The following is a 12,360-nucleotide window of genomic DNA, read 5'->3' as shown; positions in this document are numbered from 1 at the left end:
TAGAATGGAGGACTTCTACTTCAAAACTCTATTAAGTGTTAAAAAGAAACAAAAGGCTCAAGATGGAGTCACTTGTGTTAAGTCCATGTCACCAAACCAAGGCTTAATGCCTACCCTAATTACAGTTTCAACCTTCTCTTCGAATGTATTCTTAATCAGTCTATAATTTTCAGCACTAATGAGGTCATCTGCCACACAGACCCTGTCTATCCCCCTATAGAAATGAGGTGATCTACCCCCTTCTGCCTAGAAAAACCTTCCATTTTATACAGCTCCTTGGAACTCCTCTCTTTTTGCTAGATGGGATGCTGCCCAATTCATGAATCGTTAAATAGAGCCAACTATATTTCAAAGTTACTCAGCTGAATTTTGATTTTTTTAAAGATTTTATTTATTCATGAAAGTCAGACAGAGAGAGAGAGAGAGAGAGAAGCAGAGACACAGGCAGAGGGTGAAGCAGGCTCCATGCAGGGAGCCCGATGTGGGACTCAATCCCAGGACTCCAGGGTCACACCCTGGACCAAAGGCAGGCGCTAAACCACTGAGCCACCCAGAGCTCCCCTGAATTTTGATTTTTAACATGAGTTAGGGAAGATACTGCATAGTGGAATACAAATGCCATAGAAACGTATAGTAGATTATTATCCTGAAGAATTTACTTATTAGCATGAATATTTGACCTCAAAAAATGAACATTACATAAGAGTATCCTATGTGACCTGTGATATTGTCATTTATAATATGGTATATACATATTTGGTATTCATTCCCATTCCCTCTACACAGAGTTCCAAAATCCTTGGAATTTCCAAGTGACAAAAGCCAGAACGGTGCTACCGAGGTACTTTCAGACCTCCCTAAGATTGGGTGCTGGCTTCTAGGAGAACAAAACATGGGATACAATAGGGTTGGAGCGTTCATTCATTCTTCCCCCACACCATAGGGGAATAAAGATGGGCTGGAATCAATTGCCAATATCCAACGACTTAATCAATCACTGGCCTATGTAATGAAGCCTCCATAAAAACTAGAAAGGATGGCACTTGGGTGGCTTAGTGGTTGAGTGGCTTCCTTTGGTTCAGGTCATGGTCCTGGGGTCCTGGGATCAAGTGCTGCATCAGGCTCACCCCGGGGAGACTGCTTCTCCCTCCACCTATGTCTCTGCTTCTCTCTGTCTCTTATGAATAAATAAGTAAAATCCTAAAAAAAAAAACCCAAAAGATAAAACAAAACAAGAAAAAGAAAAGGAGAAGGCTCAGAGGGCTTCTGGGTTGGGGAAGACATGGAGATACGGGGGAAATGGGGTGCCTGAAGAGGGCACGGAAGCTCTGCATCCCTTCCCCATACTTTGTTCTATGTATCTCTTCCATCTGGTTGGCTCTGAGCTGTATCCTTCTATATTAAACCAGTAGGCTAGTAAGTAAAATGTGTCTCAAAGTTATTTGAGCCATGCTTGCAAATTAATCTAACTCAATCTACATCCAATTGGTTGGAAGCACAGGTGACCACCTCGGCTTACAACTGGGGTCCAAATTCTGGGACTGAGCCCTTAACCTGTGGGATCTGATGCTGTCTCTGGGTAGATGGTGGCAAAACTGAGTTGAATTGTAGGACACTCAGCTGTTGGAGAATTGCTTGGTGGTATGTGGAAAACCTGACACACAGGTTGGAACTGAGTGCTCAGCTTCAAATAAAGGGGTAGCATGTTCTTTCTGATGACACAACAGTTCTGTATCCTAATTGTGGCAGGAGTTGCATGCACTTGGACATGTGATATAAATTTCACAGAATTATGTATCAAAAATAAAAAAATTTTAAAAGTGCATATAAACACTGGTCAAATTCCAATGTGTTTAGTTAATAATGCCGTACCAATGTCAGTTTCCTGGTTTTGATCATTGTGCTATGGTTACGTAAGATGTCATCATTAGAGGAAGCTGGGGGAAGGGTTACAACAGCAACTCCTTGTATTATTTTTAAACTTCTGTAAGTCTAAAATTATTTTAAAATAAAAAAGTTTTTTTTAAATATCCTAATTTCTTAATTTCTAGAGATAACAAGTCAGACCACAGAACTAGTTTACTATTAAAAATGTCGAAAAAAGAAAAGGAAAAAAAATGTTGAAAATCAAAATACGTCCCCCAATTTATATAAAGTTCAAAAAGCTGATCAGAGGTGTTGAAAGTCAAAGTAGGGTTTACAACTTTGAAGAGGAGCCTGGGGTTCCAGTGGAGCTAACGGGGGGCTTGATCTCAAGACCCTAAGATCATGACCCAAGCCAAAGGCAGATATTTAACCGAGTAACCAGGCACCCCTAAATGTGTATTTCTTTAAAAAATGTGTTCCTCAAACACATGTAAAATTATGAGGACTTAAGAAAAATTCATTTTTGATTTTTTTCTTTCATTAGTAATCAGTAAATCCTAGATCATACTTCCTAATATTTTATAAACATATATTTAATTCATATACAGCTGATAGATTCATTCTGTAGCCAAATTCTCCACAAAAGAAGTAACATTTTCCATTCAAAAATCCCTTTCAGGGGATCCCTGGGTGGCTCAGCAGTTTAGCGCCTGCCTTTGGCCCAGGGCACAATCCTGGAGTCCCGGGATTGAGTCCCGCGTCGGGCTCCCGGCATGGAGCCTGCTTCTCCCTCTGCCTGTGTCTCTGCCTCTCTCTTTCTCTCTACGTCTATCATGAATAAATCAATATAATCTTAAAAAAAAAAAAATCCCTTTCAAAGTCTGTAAGTGTCAGAAACAAAAGCAAATATTTTAGAAACATATTTATAAAAAAAAATAATCTTACCAAGACTGCAGAGGGCTTTTGCGCTGACCTTCAGACAGCAACGTCTGAGTGTCAAGTGTGCAGTGTCCTCCAATTTCGCCACTCTGGAAAAAATCTTCCTTAAATCTGGTGGATGACCAAAAATTAAGCTGAGTTTGAAAAATGTCATCACTACTTAAGCACATGGGATGGAACTAAGGTGGTTTACCAATTTCCAAAATCAGTGTGTCATTATAATTTTAACTCTATTATAATAGAACGTTTCAAGCATACATGAAAGTAGTAGAATGGTACAGAAACCCAATGGACCCAAACCCAAATTTGCAATGATCACCCTGTGGCCTGACTAGGTCTTCCATCCTCCACCCGTTCCCCAACCTCATTGCTATATTATCATGAAGCAAATCCAAGGCAATAACCCCGGACCTGGAAATATTTCAGAATTTCCATTAGGTTTAAACATCAACCACTTATGTACCTGTCATGGTTTCTCTTGATGTTTCTTAAATCAAGATAGAGATTGGCTGCTCTGCAGTACTGGAGATAACGGGAACACAGAAGGCTTGAGTCATGCTGAATTGAAGTAGAGAAAAAAGAGAAAAATAATGTCAGGTACCAATATTTTGAGGACACTCTCAGACTCACCAGACAAAGTAACAGCATGTACACTGTCAGGCTGAAACCACACAACGTGATGAGAATAGCATCTCTTTTTTTTAAATTTAATTTTATTTAAATTCAATTAGTTAACATATAATGTGTTATTACTTTCAGAGGTAGAGTTCAGTGATTCATAAGGAAGAATCACTTCTGAAAGGCAGCATCTGTGGATGGATTTTTTTTCCCCTCCCAGCAGACTCTGGTCAAGCCTAGTTTTGCCAGTGTGCATGCTCACTTTTAGATTACTACAAAGAATGCCCAAATGTTCTATTTATATCATCTCAAACTTTAAGGCTTTATGCGTGTTTTCAGTTTAGTCCTCTTTATAAAAAAAAAAAAAAAAAAAAAAAAAAAAAAAAAAAAAAAACTCTCAAAGCCATACTACCCTTGTAGCTATGCGAAAAAAGCCTTTTTCAAAGTCAAGCCAAATGAAACAGAGAATAATGCACACATAACAGACGCTAAAATGAAGGCTGGAAGGGCAGTCTGCCAATTTTAATATGAGGTGCTTTCTACAGACCATAAAACTTCTGGGAGTCCCTGTCTCAGCAGCAATAAGAGGGCGATGTTTTTTAAATCACTGATATAAAAGAGCTTAAGAGTCAACTACCAGAGCCTGTTTCTCTTTTTACCAGTCTGGCTTGTGCCAAAATAGGGACAGTTTCAAAAACTTTTATCTGCTCTGGATTTTATTTATAGATTTAAATGCCATTTTTTTTTTTTGTTTTGCCATAATTCCCAATGAATGCGAAGCCTTAACCTTAACCCACATGGGGTTCTGGAATCAGTAGTTGGTAAGGGATCATGCTGATTGCACAAAATATATCACAGTAGATCTTGGCCAGGAAAGATCCTACATATTGTCAGGGATGAGGTGTGTGAGGTGGGGTTGTGGCTTTCCCCTTGCCCCTTCCACAGGAACAGGTGGACTCCGGCCAGAGTATGCGACACACAAAAACCAATGTATGTTAAGGGCATCCTGCAGCAGTGCAGGTTAAAACCACCCCTCCCTCCTATGGGATTCATCCACTTGCCTACAACTGCTTCAGGTTTATTATATGATACCCCTAAAAGCTCTACAGAGGGATCCCCAAGGGGCTCAGTGGTTGAGCATCTATCTGCCTTTGGCTTAGGTCATGATCCCGGGGTCATGACTTCAGGCTCCCCGCAGGGAGCCTGCTTCTCCCTGTCTGTGTCTCTGCCTCTCTCTGTGTCTCTCATGAATAAATAAATAAAATTTTTAAAAAAATTTTAAAGCACTACAGAGCATATATTTAGTTTCTTAATGAAAGTAGATTAAGAAACTTTTTTTTTTAATTTTCTAGACTGCCTCCAAGAGGCCAGAGCTCAAGAACCTTGACAGATAAGACACCTTTAATAGTAAGTGCTCACAACCCCACAGACCTTTGAAAACTAACTGAGCCCTTTGCTGGGAGCCGGGTCTCGCACTGAGCATTTTTATAAGCAGAATCTCATTTCCTCTCTAGCACAAGCTATGATATAGGCATAGCCTGAAAGAAAAGGAAATTGAAACATAGAAGGGTTGGGTACTCTAAGAATCAGGTTTTGAACCCTACAGCGCGGAGCCTGCTCTTGTCTCGACTACACAAAACTGACTCATGGAGCATGTTTGGCTTACCCACTGAGCGCAAGGTACTGCGGTTGGAAGCCTCACAGAAAAAGAACTGTATCTGATTTCGAGATGACAAGTCTACCTGTTTATTAGCTCTGTGGTTCTGGAGAAGTCGCTTGACCTCTCTGAGGACCTTGTTGTCCTCTGTGGCCAAGTGGCATCAGTAATACCTACCCTGTCTCTCTGCTATAAGGCCTGTGAAAATCAAGCTAGCTTACATACAGATAGACTTTTTGCAAACTGTAAAGTCCTAAACAAACAGAGCAGTATAGAGGGAGGGGGCGTGTCATCTGTCCCGAACTACTTGTGAGGGAATTTGGAAAGATGCAATTTATCAGTTTACCTTCTTTAGCGTAATGTTGGGGGGCGGAATTCTAAACCTGGTAATATTTTAACTGCTTCAAAATATGACCATCCTATATGTGTGAAAGTGAGGACAAGGCTTCCAAATGAAACAGAACAACTTCTTTTAGAATGTTAAATAAAAGTCTAAGCCAATATATACAGGAATAAGGATCCCTCTCATGGAACCATTTATTTTGTTTTTACACAACAATCTAAACACTAGGAGCATTTGAAGATAAATACCCACCGGTTCCTCAGGCTGGCAGAGAACATGCAGCTCCTCCAGGCGCTCTCCTGCATATCCAAAGTCAGCTTGTTTCCAGAATATGTCCTGGGCTGATTCAAGGGTATCTGTCCTATTCACAGTCAAAAAGATTCCTTGATTTTTCTTTCTTTCTCCCTCTCTCTCTTTTTTTTAACCTTTTCTGAGCCTTGAATTTCTTCCTAAAGGTTAAACTGCCAGAAGTCTGACATTAATTTTTTTTAACAGTCATAATCTCCGTATAACTCCCTTGCTACGTGAAGTTACCAAAATAAGTTATTCACAGACTTACTTCCTTACACTAAAAATACACAACAGAAATGTATGACGTTAGGGTTATCTGGAACTGAAGAAAATGAGAGAAAATGAGCTACTAATTACTGTATTTTCTTTACTCCACTAATCTCACATGTATTGGAAATACTAATTACATTTCACACTCCCCTCCACAATCAAGAAGAAAGCATCAAGTTCTCTTTTTAGTGGTTGTTGAGGGGAAATACTTTCTGGTGATCCATATTGTTTTCTCTCTCTGGCAGAGGAAATAAGAGATATTCCTGTACAGGGTGGGAGAAGAGTGGGGAGGTAGGTCAACTTGAATTCATGACTGTGTAAGCAAATTAATATCTAAAGGAAATATTATCTAAAGCCAAAAGAGTCTAGCTACGAGGTGGGGCATCATCATATACTGCAAAGAAAGATGATGTAAAGGGGAGGATTCCGCCTAGAAGCTTACCATCCCATGTCGATGTAGGTGCAAACAGGGTAACCAAACCTGAATTCTGGTTTGCAGGATTTCTCATAACCCCAGCAGTATTTCAGATTCTCTAAGTGTTTCTAGAACATAAAACATGTACATTTAGACAGAAGGTCTCCCTTCTTCTGACCGTTAGAGATGATTCTTCAGATTTTTCCATGCAAAAAAACAAATCTTCATAGAACTTTCGCTCTTACATCTTCTAATACACATTCATGTAATTAAAAGGATTAGAATAAACCTTAAGAATAATAGTCTCAAAGATCTAACAACAATGATCCTTAATCATCACGCCTCTGCCATCAAGTCAGTGCCCCAACGAAAAGCACAGGCTTTCCCTACACTACCAAAGACCACTTGAATTGGAATTTCCCAAAGGAGCATAATGAAACTGCCTTTCTCAGTGAGCAAAGTGATTCTTAAATCAGTTCCTAAAAAAGTCACATAAAATGGAATTTCTATAATCAAAAGAATCACAGATAAATTAAATGGATCAGCTTGACTCATCAATAAAGATCAACAGAAAGGCCACAAGATGGGCTAGCTCTGCAGCCCTGAGGGGACACAACAGAGGCTGCTGGCCAGGGAACCTAAGCTGCTCTTCTGTAAGGCTCAGAAGCAACATTGGTCTGGTTCCCAGGTTTGCTTCTCCATATGCTTCCTGAGCCAGCACCATGGGAAAGGAAGTGTCTCACAAGGCCCAGCTTTGATCTCTGAGACCTCGTGAGACATCTTAATGGGCTCCAATTTGAGGCGTTTCCAACAACTCTAAAACAGAAGGAAGGCCATAGTAACAGTCATAATTATGTGGAGACAGAGGCGGAGGTGTTATTACCGAAATTAAATGCTAAGAGACCCTCTCAAGGCCAGTTGAGAGGAGAAAAAAAAAGAGGTGGGAAATTCTCTAGTTACTTTTAATTAGACATTCTTGTCTGGATAAAGTCTAATTCGCTTTGTTTACAGTGTATACAAATAGTATTGGGTGACTATTTCATTAGTGATTTAGATTTTAAATTTTATTCACGATTCAGATTTTAAATCTCATTCTTGTGAAGGGGTTGGAATATAATTTTAAGCAAAGTTTCGGCACTTACAAGCACTAGACGAAATGCAAACACGCAAACAAGGTCTTATAGCTACCTTACAGAATGATACCTTCAAGTTCAGGTGGTAAAGCAGAACCAACATCCTTTTAAAAATAAATAAGAGGAGAAAAACTAACACCTACCTTATAAGGACAATGTGAGTCTTTCTTACAGACCGTGGCAATATGCCTATTATTGTGCAAAAAGAAGGGAATGTGCTCCTCGGGCAAGCGGATACTGGCATAGTTAAACAGAGGTTCGCCTGGAATGCCATCGGCCTTGGGAGGAGCCTCATCTTGGCCACTCAGTGAAACATCGTGAAGCAATACTCCAAGGACAAGCAACTTTAACATAGCAACCTCCAAACCTAGAGATCAAACTAGAAAGGTTATTGTTAAGACTATCTTTTAAAAGTCAAAGGGGTCAAGGGGTCAGTATGAAGGCACAGAACCTTGCTACACCACGGAGTAAAGCTCCTTGGTTCAACACGTATTTATTGCGCACTGCTCTGCCCCAGGCACTGTTAGAAGCTATGTACACAGGAGGTGAACAAAACCAGGCCCCTGCTCTGATGGAACTTAAACCTTTTTCAAACTTTTTCAGTCAAGAGCCAGAGAGTGAATATTTTTGGTTCTGGAGGCCATACAATCTCAGTGGCAACTACTCAGTAGTACCTTTGCCATGAAAACAGCCACAGCCTATCCTAAAGAATGGAGGTGATTGTGTTCTAATAAGACTTTATTTATAAAAATGTGACGAAGGCCTGAATGTAACCCTACTTATTACTGATGCCAGAAATAAAGTAGGTAATATGATAGGCAATAAAACATGGTGGTTCAGTACATGAACTCTGAAGCTAGACCACCTGGGTTTGAATCTAGCTACAGTTTCCCAACTATATGATTTTGAGCTAGTTAACCTCTCTGTGCTTTAGCTTTTCTCTGTAAAATCGAAATAATAATAAACCTTTCTCATAGGGCTGTTGTGAAATAAATCTTGGTAAAACGCTTAGATGTACCTGGCACATTAAATGTTATATAAGTGTTTAGTGAGTAAATGTTTAAAACGACTTGGGATGATGGGGGAAAGAAGAAGTTGCTAAATACTATTTGAGCTGAGACCTGAGTGATGAGGAGCAGGGAAATCATGCCAGGGAGAAAGAAGAAAAGAAAGTACAATAGTTCTGAGCATATGTATATCTGCTGAATAAAAACTAATAATCATGGGGCACCTGGGTGGCTCAATTGGTTAAGCGTTTTACTCTTAAACTTAGCTTGGGTCTTGATCTCAGACTCATGAGTTCAAGCGCTGCACAGGCTCCACACTGGGCATGGAATCTACTTAAAAAAATAATAATAATCACAATCTTATACAGGTTCCTACTATGTGCCAGGTACTGTTCTAAGTATTGAGGATGCAGCAATGAATGTGCAGTCTAAAACTCCTTATCTTTGTGACGCTTACCTCCTAGGGGGTATAATAACGATCTATAATAACAGTAACTACAACTTAAAAACTTAAGAGAGTGTGCCATTAACCTGTCCCCATCCTGCCTTAGCAATGTGAAAAGAGATAATAACCATTATGGACCTTATTACACATCTAACTTACCTCATAAGGATTAAATCTCATGGACTAGAATTGTCCTATGTATCCTAGACAATAATTGTCCCATTCTTAGTTCATTTTAGTGGTATAATTTGCTCTATGACAAAAAAAAAAAAAAAAAAGAAAAAAAAGGTGCCCTCCCCACTGAATGATAGGACCATATTACACATTAGCTAGTCCCCAGCAAGATCTGCAGTCACTGAGGCATGTTGGAAAAACCAGCTTTCAGAATCAGCCTTCAGTGACTATGGGTAATGAAGATGGGGCCTTTAGAAACAAACTGCTACTTTCAATCTAGCCTAAAGTCCCAAGGTCAAGGTTTCATAACAAAAGAGTGTGGATACTGAAAAGGAATCCTTTTCCCCTCTAGAGTGGTAAATATAGTTGTTTCTCTCATTCATGGCTCTAAAGAGTATATCGTTACCTGTTGTAAAGGTGACCTGAATTAAGACTTTTTAGTTAGGATTTTCACCCAACAGCGAGTTGACAGTAATTCTACAAAATGTTAAAATACATATCAGGGCACCTGGGTGGCTCAGTGGTGAAGTGCTAAAGGTGTGATCCCGGGATGGAGTCCCACAGAGTGCTCCCCACAGGGAGCCTGCTTTTCAAGTCTCTGCCTCTCTGTGTCTCTCATGAATAAATAAATAAAATCTTTTAAAAAAAATACATAGTAATAGTGCACTTATAATGGAAATAATTTGTCTTTAATTATCAGAAGCACACAGAAGCCGTTGTTATGCCTTAGGTATCTGAAATGTGTCAGATATGTAACATATTACCTTAAAAGGATGCTAAAGTAGACTTTATCATTCAGATGCTATTTTGGATTAAAGGAAATATTAAAGGAAGAAAAAAATCTAATGAGAAAACCTCTAAGCAGTAGGGCTAGCATTTAGTAAGACATTTTGTAAGCAAAAAGTCCTGGATCATCCTACCCTTTTTCCTTAATGAACATCATGCTGCTAAAAGCAAAGTGATAGGTACCACTCTCCACACTGTAACTTACACTAGATTCTGATGGTAAGCAGAAGGATATGGCCCACTTTATACAGGCATCAACTGGTACAGGCCAAAGGGACATTTTGCCGGTAAGACATTCCTGGAGACAGACAACTTTCCTGGTTCTCATCCTATGAATCCTACTCGCGGAATCCTACTGCTACTTGAGCCTTCCTATTTAACTACTCCAGCCTTACCATTCAACAGGCAGGCTGACCTATTTTTTTTTTTTTTTTGACTCATCCTTTCCAGTAATAAAGTCACTGCTGTGATGAAGTCCTGACCTTCAGTTCTGCAAGTCGGCTGTCCTTGACAGAGCTCCGGCTACAACTAAACCCACTGATCCATGTGGGAGGAGTAACAACATTTAAGTCACGCGAAAATCTCGGAAGTCTCAGATCAGAAGTCAGGCTTTTGCCAAGAGCACGTACCTACTTGCATGAGCTAGAAGGAGGTGGCTGCTGGAGCATGAACGCACAACCCCTGGGGGCCTGGCAGAAAGGCGGTCTCGGGAGCGGAGCGGTCCGTTTGCAAAGCCCCCCAGGGGTGGGTGAGCGAGTGCGCTCCTGCAGCAGACGGAGGCTTTCGGGATGCGCTACTTTCCTTCAGTACAAAGCAACTGGCTCCTTCCTCTTCTGTATTCCTTGACCGGATTTCCTCAGGCCTTAAAAGGTGGAGGAGGGGGGAAAAAAAAAAAAAGGAAGAATTAGAAGAGCCTGAAAGATGGTGAGAGATGAAAGCTCGAGGCTGACCGGGGCCGCGCGCTGTAACAGAGCTGGGGAGGTCTCAAGGAGGCGGCGGGGAGGTGAAAAGTTGAACCTACCCGGTGCCCCCCCTCCGCCCTCCCCCCTCCCGGGGGGGCCACGGGTCTCACGGTCGGTGGAGGCGGGGAGGGGGCGGGGAGAGCGGGCTGGGCCGCCCGGGACGCCGCGGGGAGGTCCGCAGCCACACGGCCGCGCTCGCGTCCTGCCCCCTCGCGGGCGCGGAGTCCCCGCTCGTCGCCCGCCGCCCGCCGCCCTGCACCGGCCCCCACCCCCACCCCCTGCACACACTCCCGGGCACCCGCCCCCCGGGGGGGTGGGGGTCCCGGGGAGCTGCTTCGCCAGGGCGGGCGCGCCGACCCCCGGAGCATCCTTCCCCGCGGCCGGAGGGCCCCCGGGAGCCCCGCGTGCGGCCGCCCCACCGCGCCCCGGGACGGGCGGCGGGGGAGGGGGTCCGCGGGCAGCCGAGCGCGTCCCACCTGCAGTCGGGGGCGCCGGGGCTGCGCAGGAGGAGGAGACGGCCGCCGCTCCAGAGCACCGAGTCGTCACAACCGGCGGCTGCGGCTCACCGGAAACCTCGGGCGCCCGAGCCGGGCCAGGGGGCGCCAGGGAGCCGCCGGCGCTCCGAGGCCGTCTGCGCGGGGAGGCGGGTCCGAACCCGCGGCAGCTGCGCTGGGCGCGCACGGCCCGGCGAGGAGGGCGCGGAGGGCGCGGAGGGCGCGGGTCCGCGCTGCACCGGGCCCTGGGGGCGGGCGGGGGCGCTCAGAGGGCCCGAGGACCCCTGACTCTGGCCCATCCTCATTCGGGCTGCGTGGCGCTGGCGCGGTGGTCACGGTTCGGCCCTCCCTGCCCTTCCAGGGTGGGGCGCGAACTCGGATGGCGGCGTCTTCGGGGGTGGCCCCTCGCTCGCCGTGCAGCGGTGCGCTCGGCCCTCCCCGCGCTCCCCGGGAAACTCGCCAAGCGCGAATGCTGCTCTGCGGAGCTCTAGTTTTTGTTTTTGTTTTTTTTTTTTAATTTTTATTTATTTATGATAGTCACACAGAGAGAGAGACAGAGAGAGGCAGAGACACAGGCAGAGGGAGAAGCAGGCTCCATGCACCGGGAGCCCGATGTGGGATTCGATCCCGGGTCTCCAGGATCGCGCCCTGGGCCAAAGGCAGGCGCCAAACCGCTGCGCCACCCAGGGATCCCCTGTAGTTTTTATTGCTGTATTATTTTACGATTATTTAAATTCCCTTATAATGATATTATTTTATTTTTTTAAGATTTATTTATGATAATTTTATCATGACTGAACGCTGGCCTCCCACACTGTCCTTGGCTCTAGGATGCTCTCTACTCTGTGGAGCGTAGCAGCGTCGATCATTACGGGATTAACTTGAACTGGCTAAATTTAGGAAGGTTGATACCAGCAGAATAAACTTAAGCTCAGACACATAAAGTCACCTACTCTTAAT

At 43.5% G+C, this 12,360-nt stretch overlaps 1 protein-coding gene across 6 annotated transcripts in view; it reads right to left on the bottom strand.

The window, feature by feature from the left end:
• Positions 1-11,536, bottom strand: part of EOGT (EGF domain specific O-linked N-acetylglucosamine transferase) — a 36,054-nt gene extending 24,518 nt beyond the window's left edge. The window contains exons 1-7 of one of the 6 annotated variants that reach the window (XM_025456531.3): positions 11,383-11,536; positions 10,574-10,806; positions 7,676-7,911; positions 6,427-6,527; positions 5,676-5,784; positions 3,269-3,363; positions 2,812-2,916 (exon numbers count right to left, since the gene is read on the bottom strand). In XM_025456531.3, coding sequence (XP_025312316.1) covers positions 2,812-2,916; positions 3,269-3,363; positions 5,676-5,784; positions 6,427-6,527; positions 7,676-7,885 — 620 coding nt within the window. In that variant the 5' untranslated portion in view covers positions 7,886-7,911; positions 10,574-10,806; positions 11,383-11,536. Of the gene's footprint in view, positions 1-2,811; positions 2,917-3,268; positions 3,364-5,675; positions 5,785-6,426; positions 6,528-7,675; positions 7,912-10,149; positions 10,483-10,573; positions 10,807-10,965; positions 11,077-11,382 lie in introns of those variants that run through there. The other 5 variants (XM_025456528.3, XM_025456532.3, XM_025456533.3 and 2 more) reach the window with 5 other exon arrangements.
• Positions 11,537-12,360: the final 824 nt, after the last annotated feature.

This window comes from Canis lupus, chromosome 20, assembly GCF_003254725.2.
Source record: "Canis lupus dingo isolate Sandy chromosome 20, ASM325472v2, whole genome shotgun sequence".
Lineage (NCBI taxonomy): Eukaryota > Metazoa > Chordata > Mammalia > Carnivora > Canidae > Canis > Canis lupus.
Note: the sequence above shows the minus strand (reverse complement) of the source record. Positions and strands in the feature narration are given on the sequence as shown.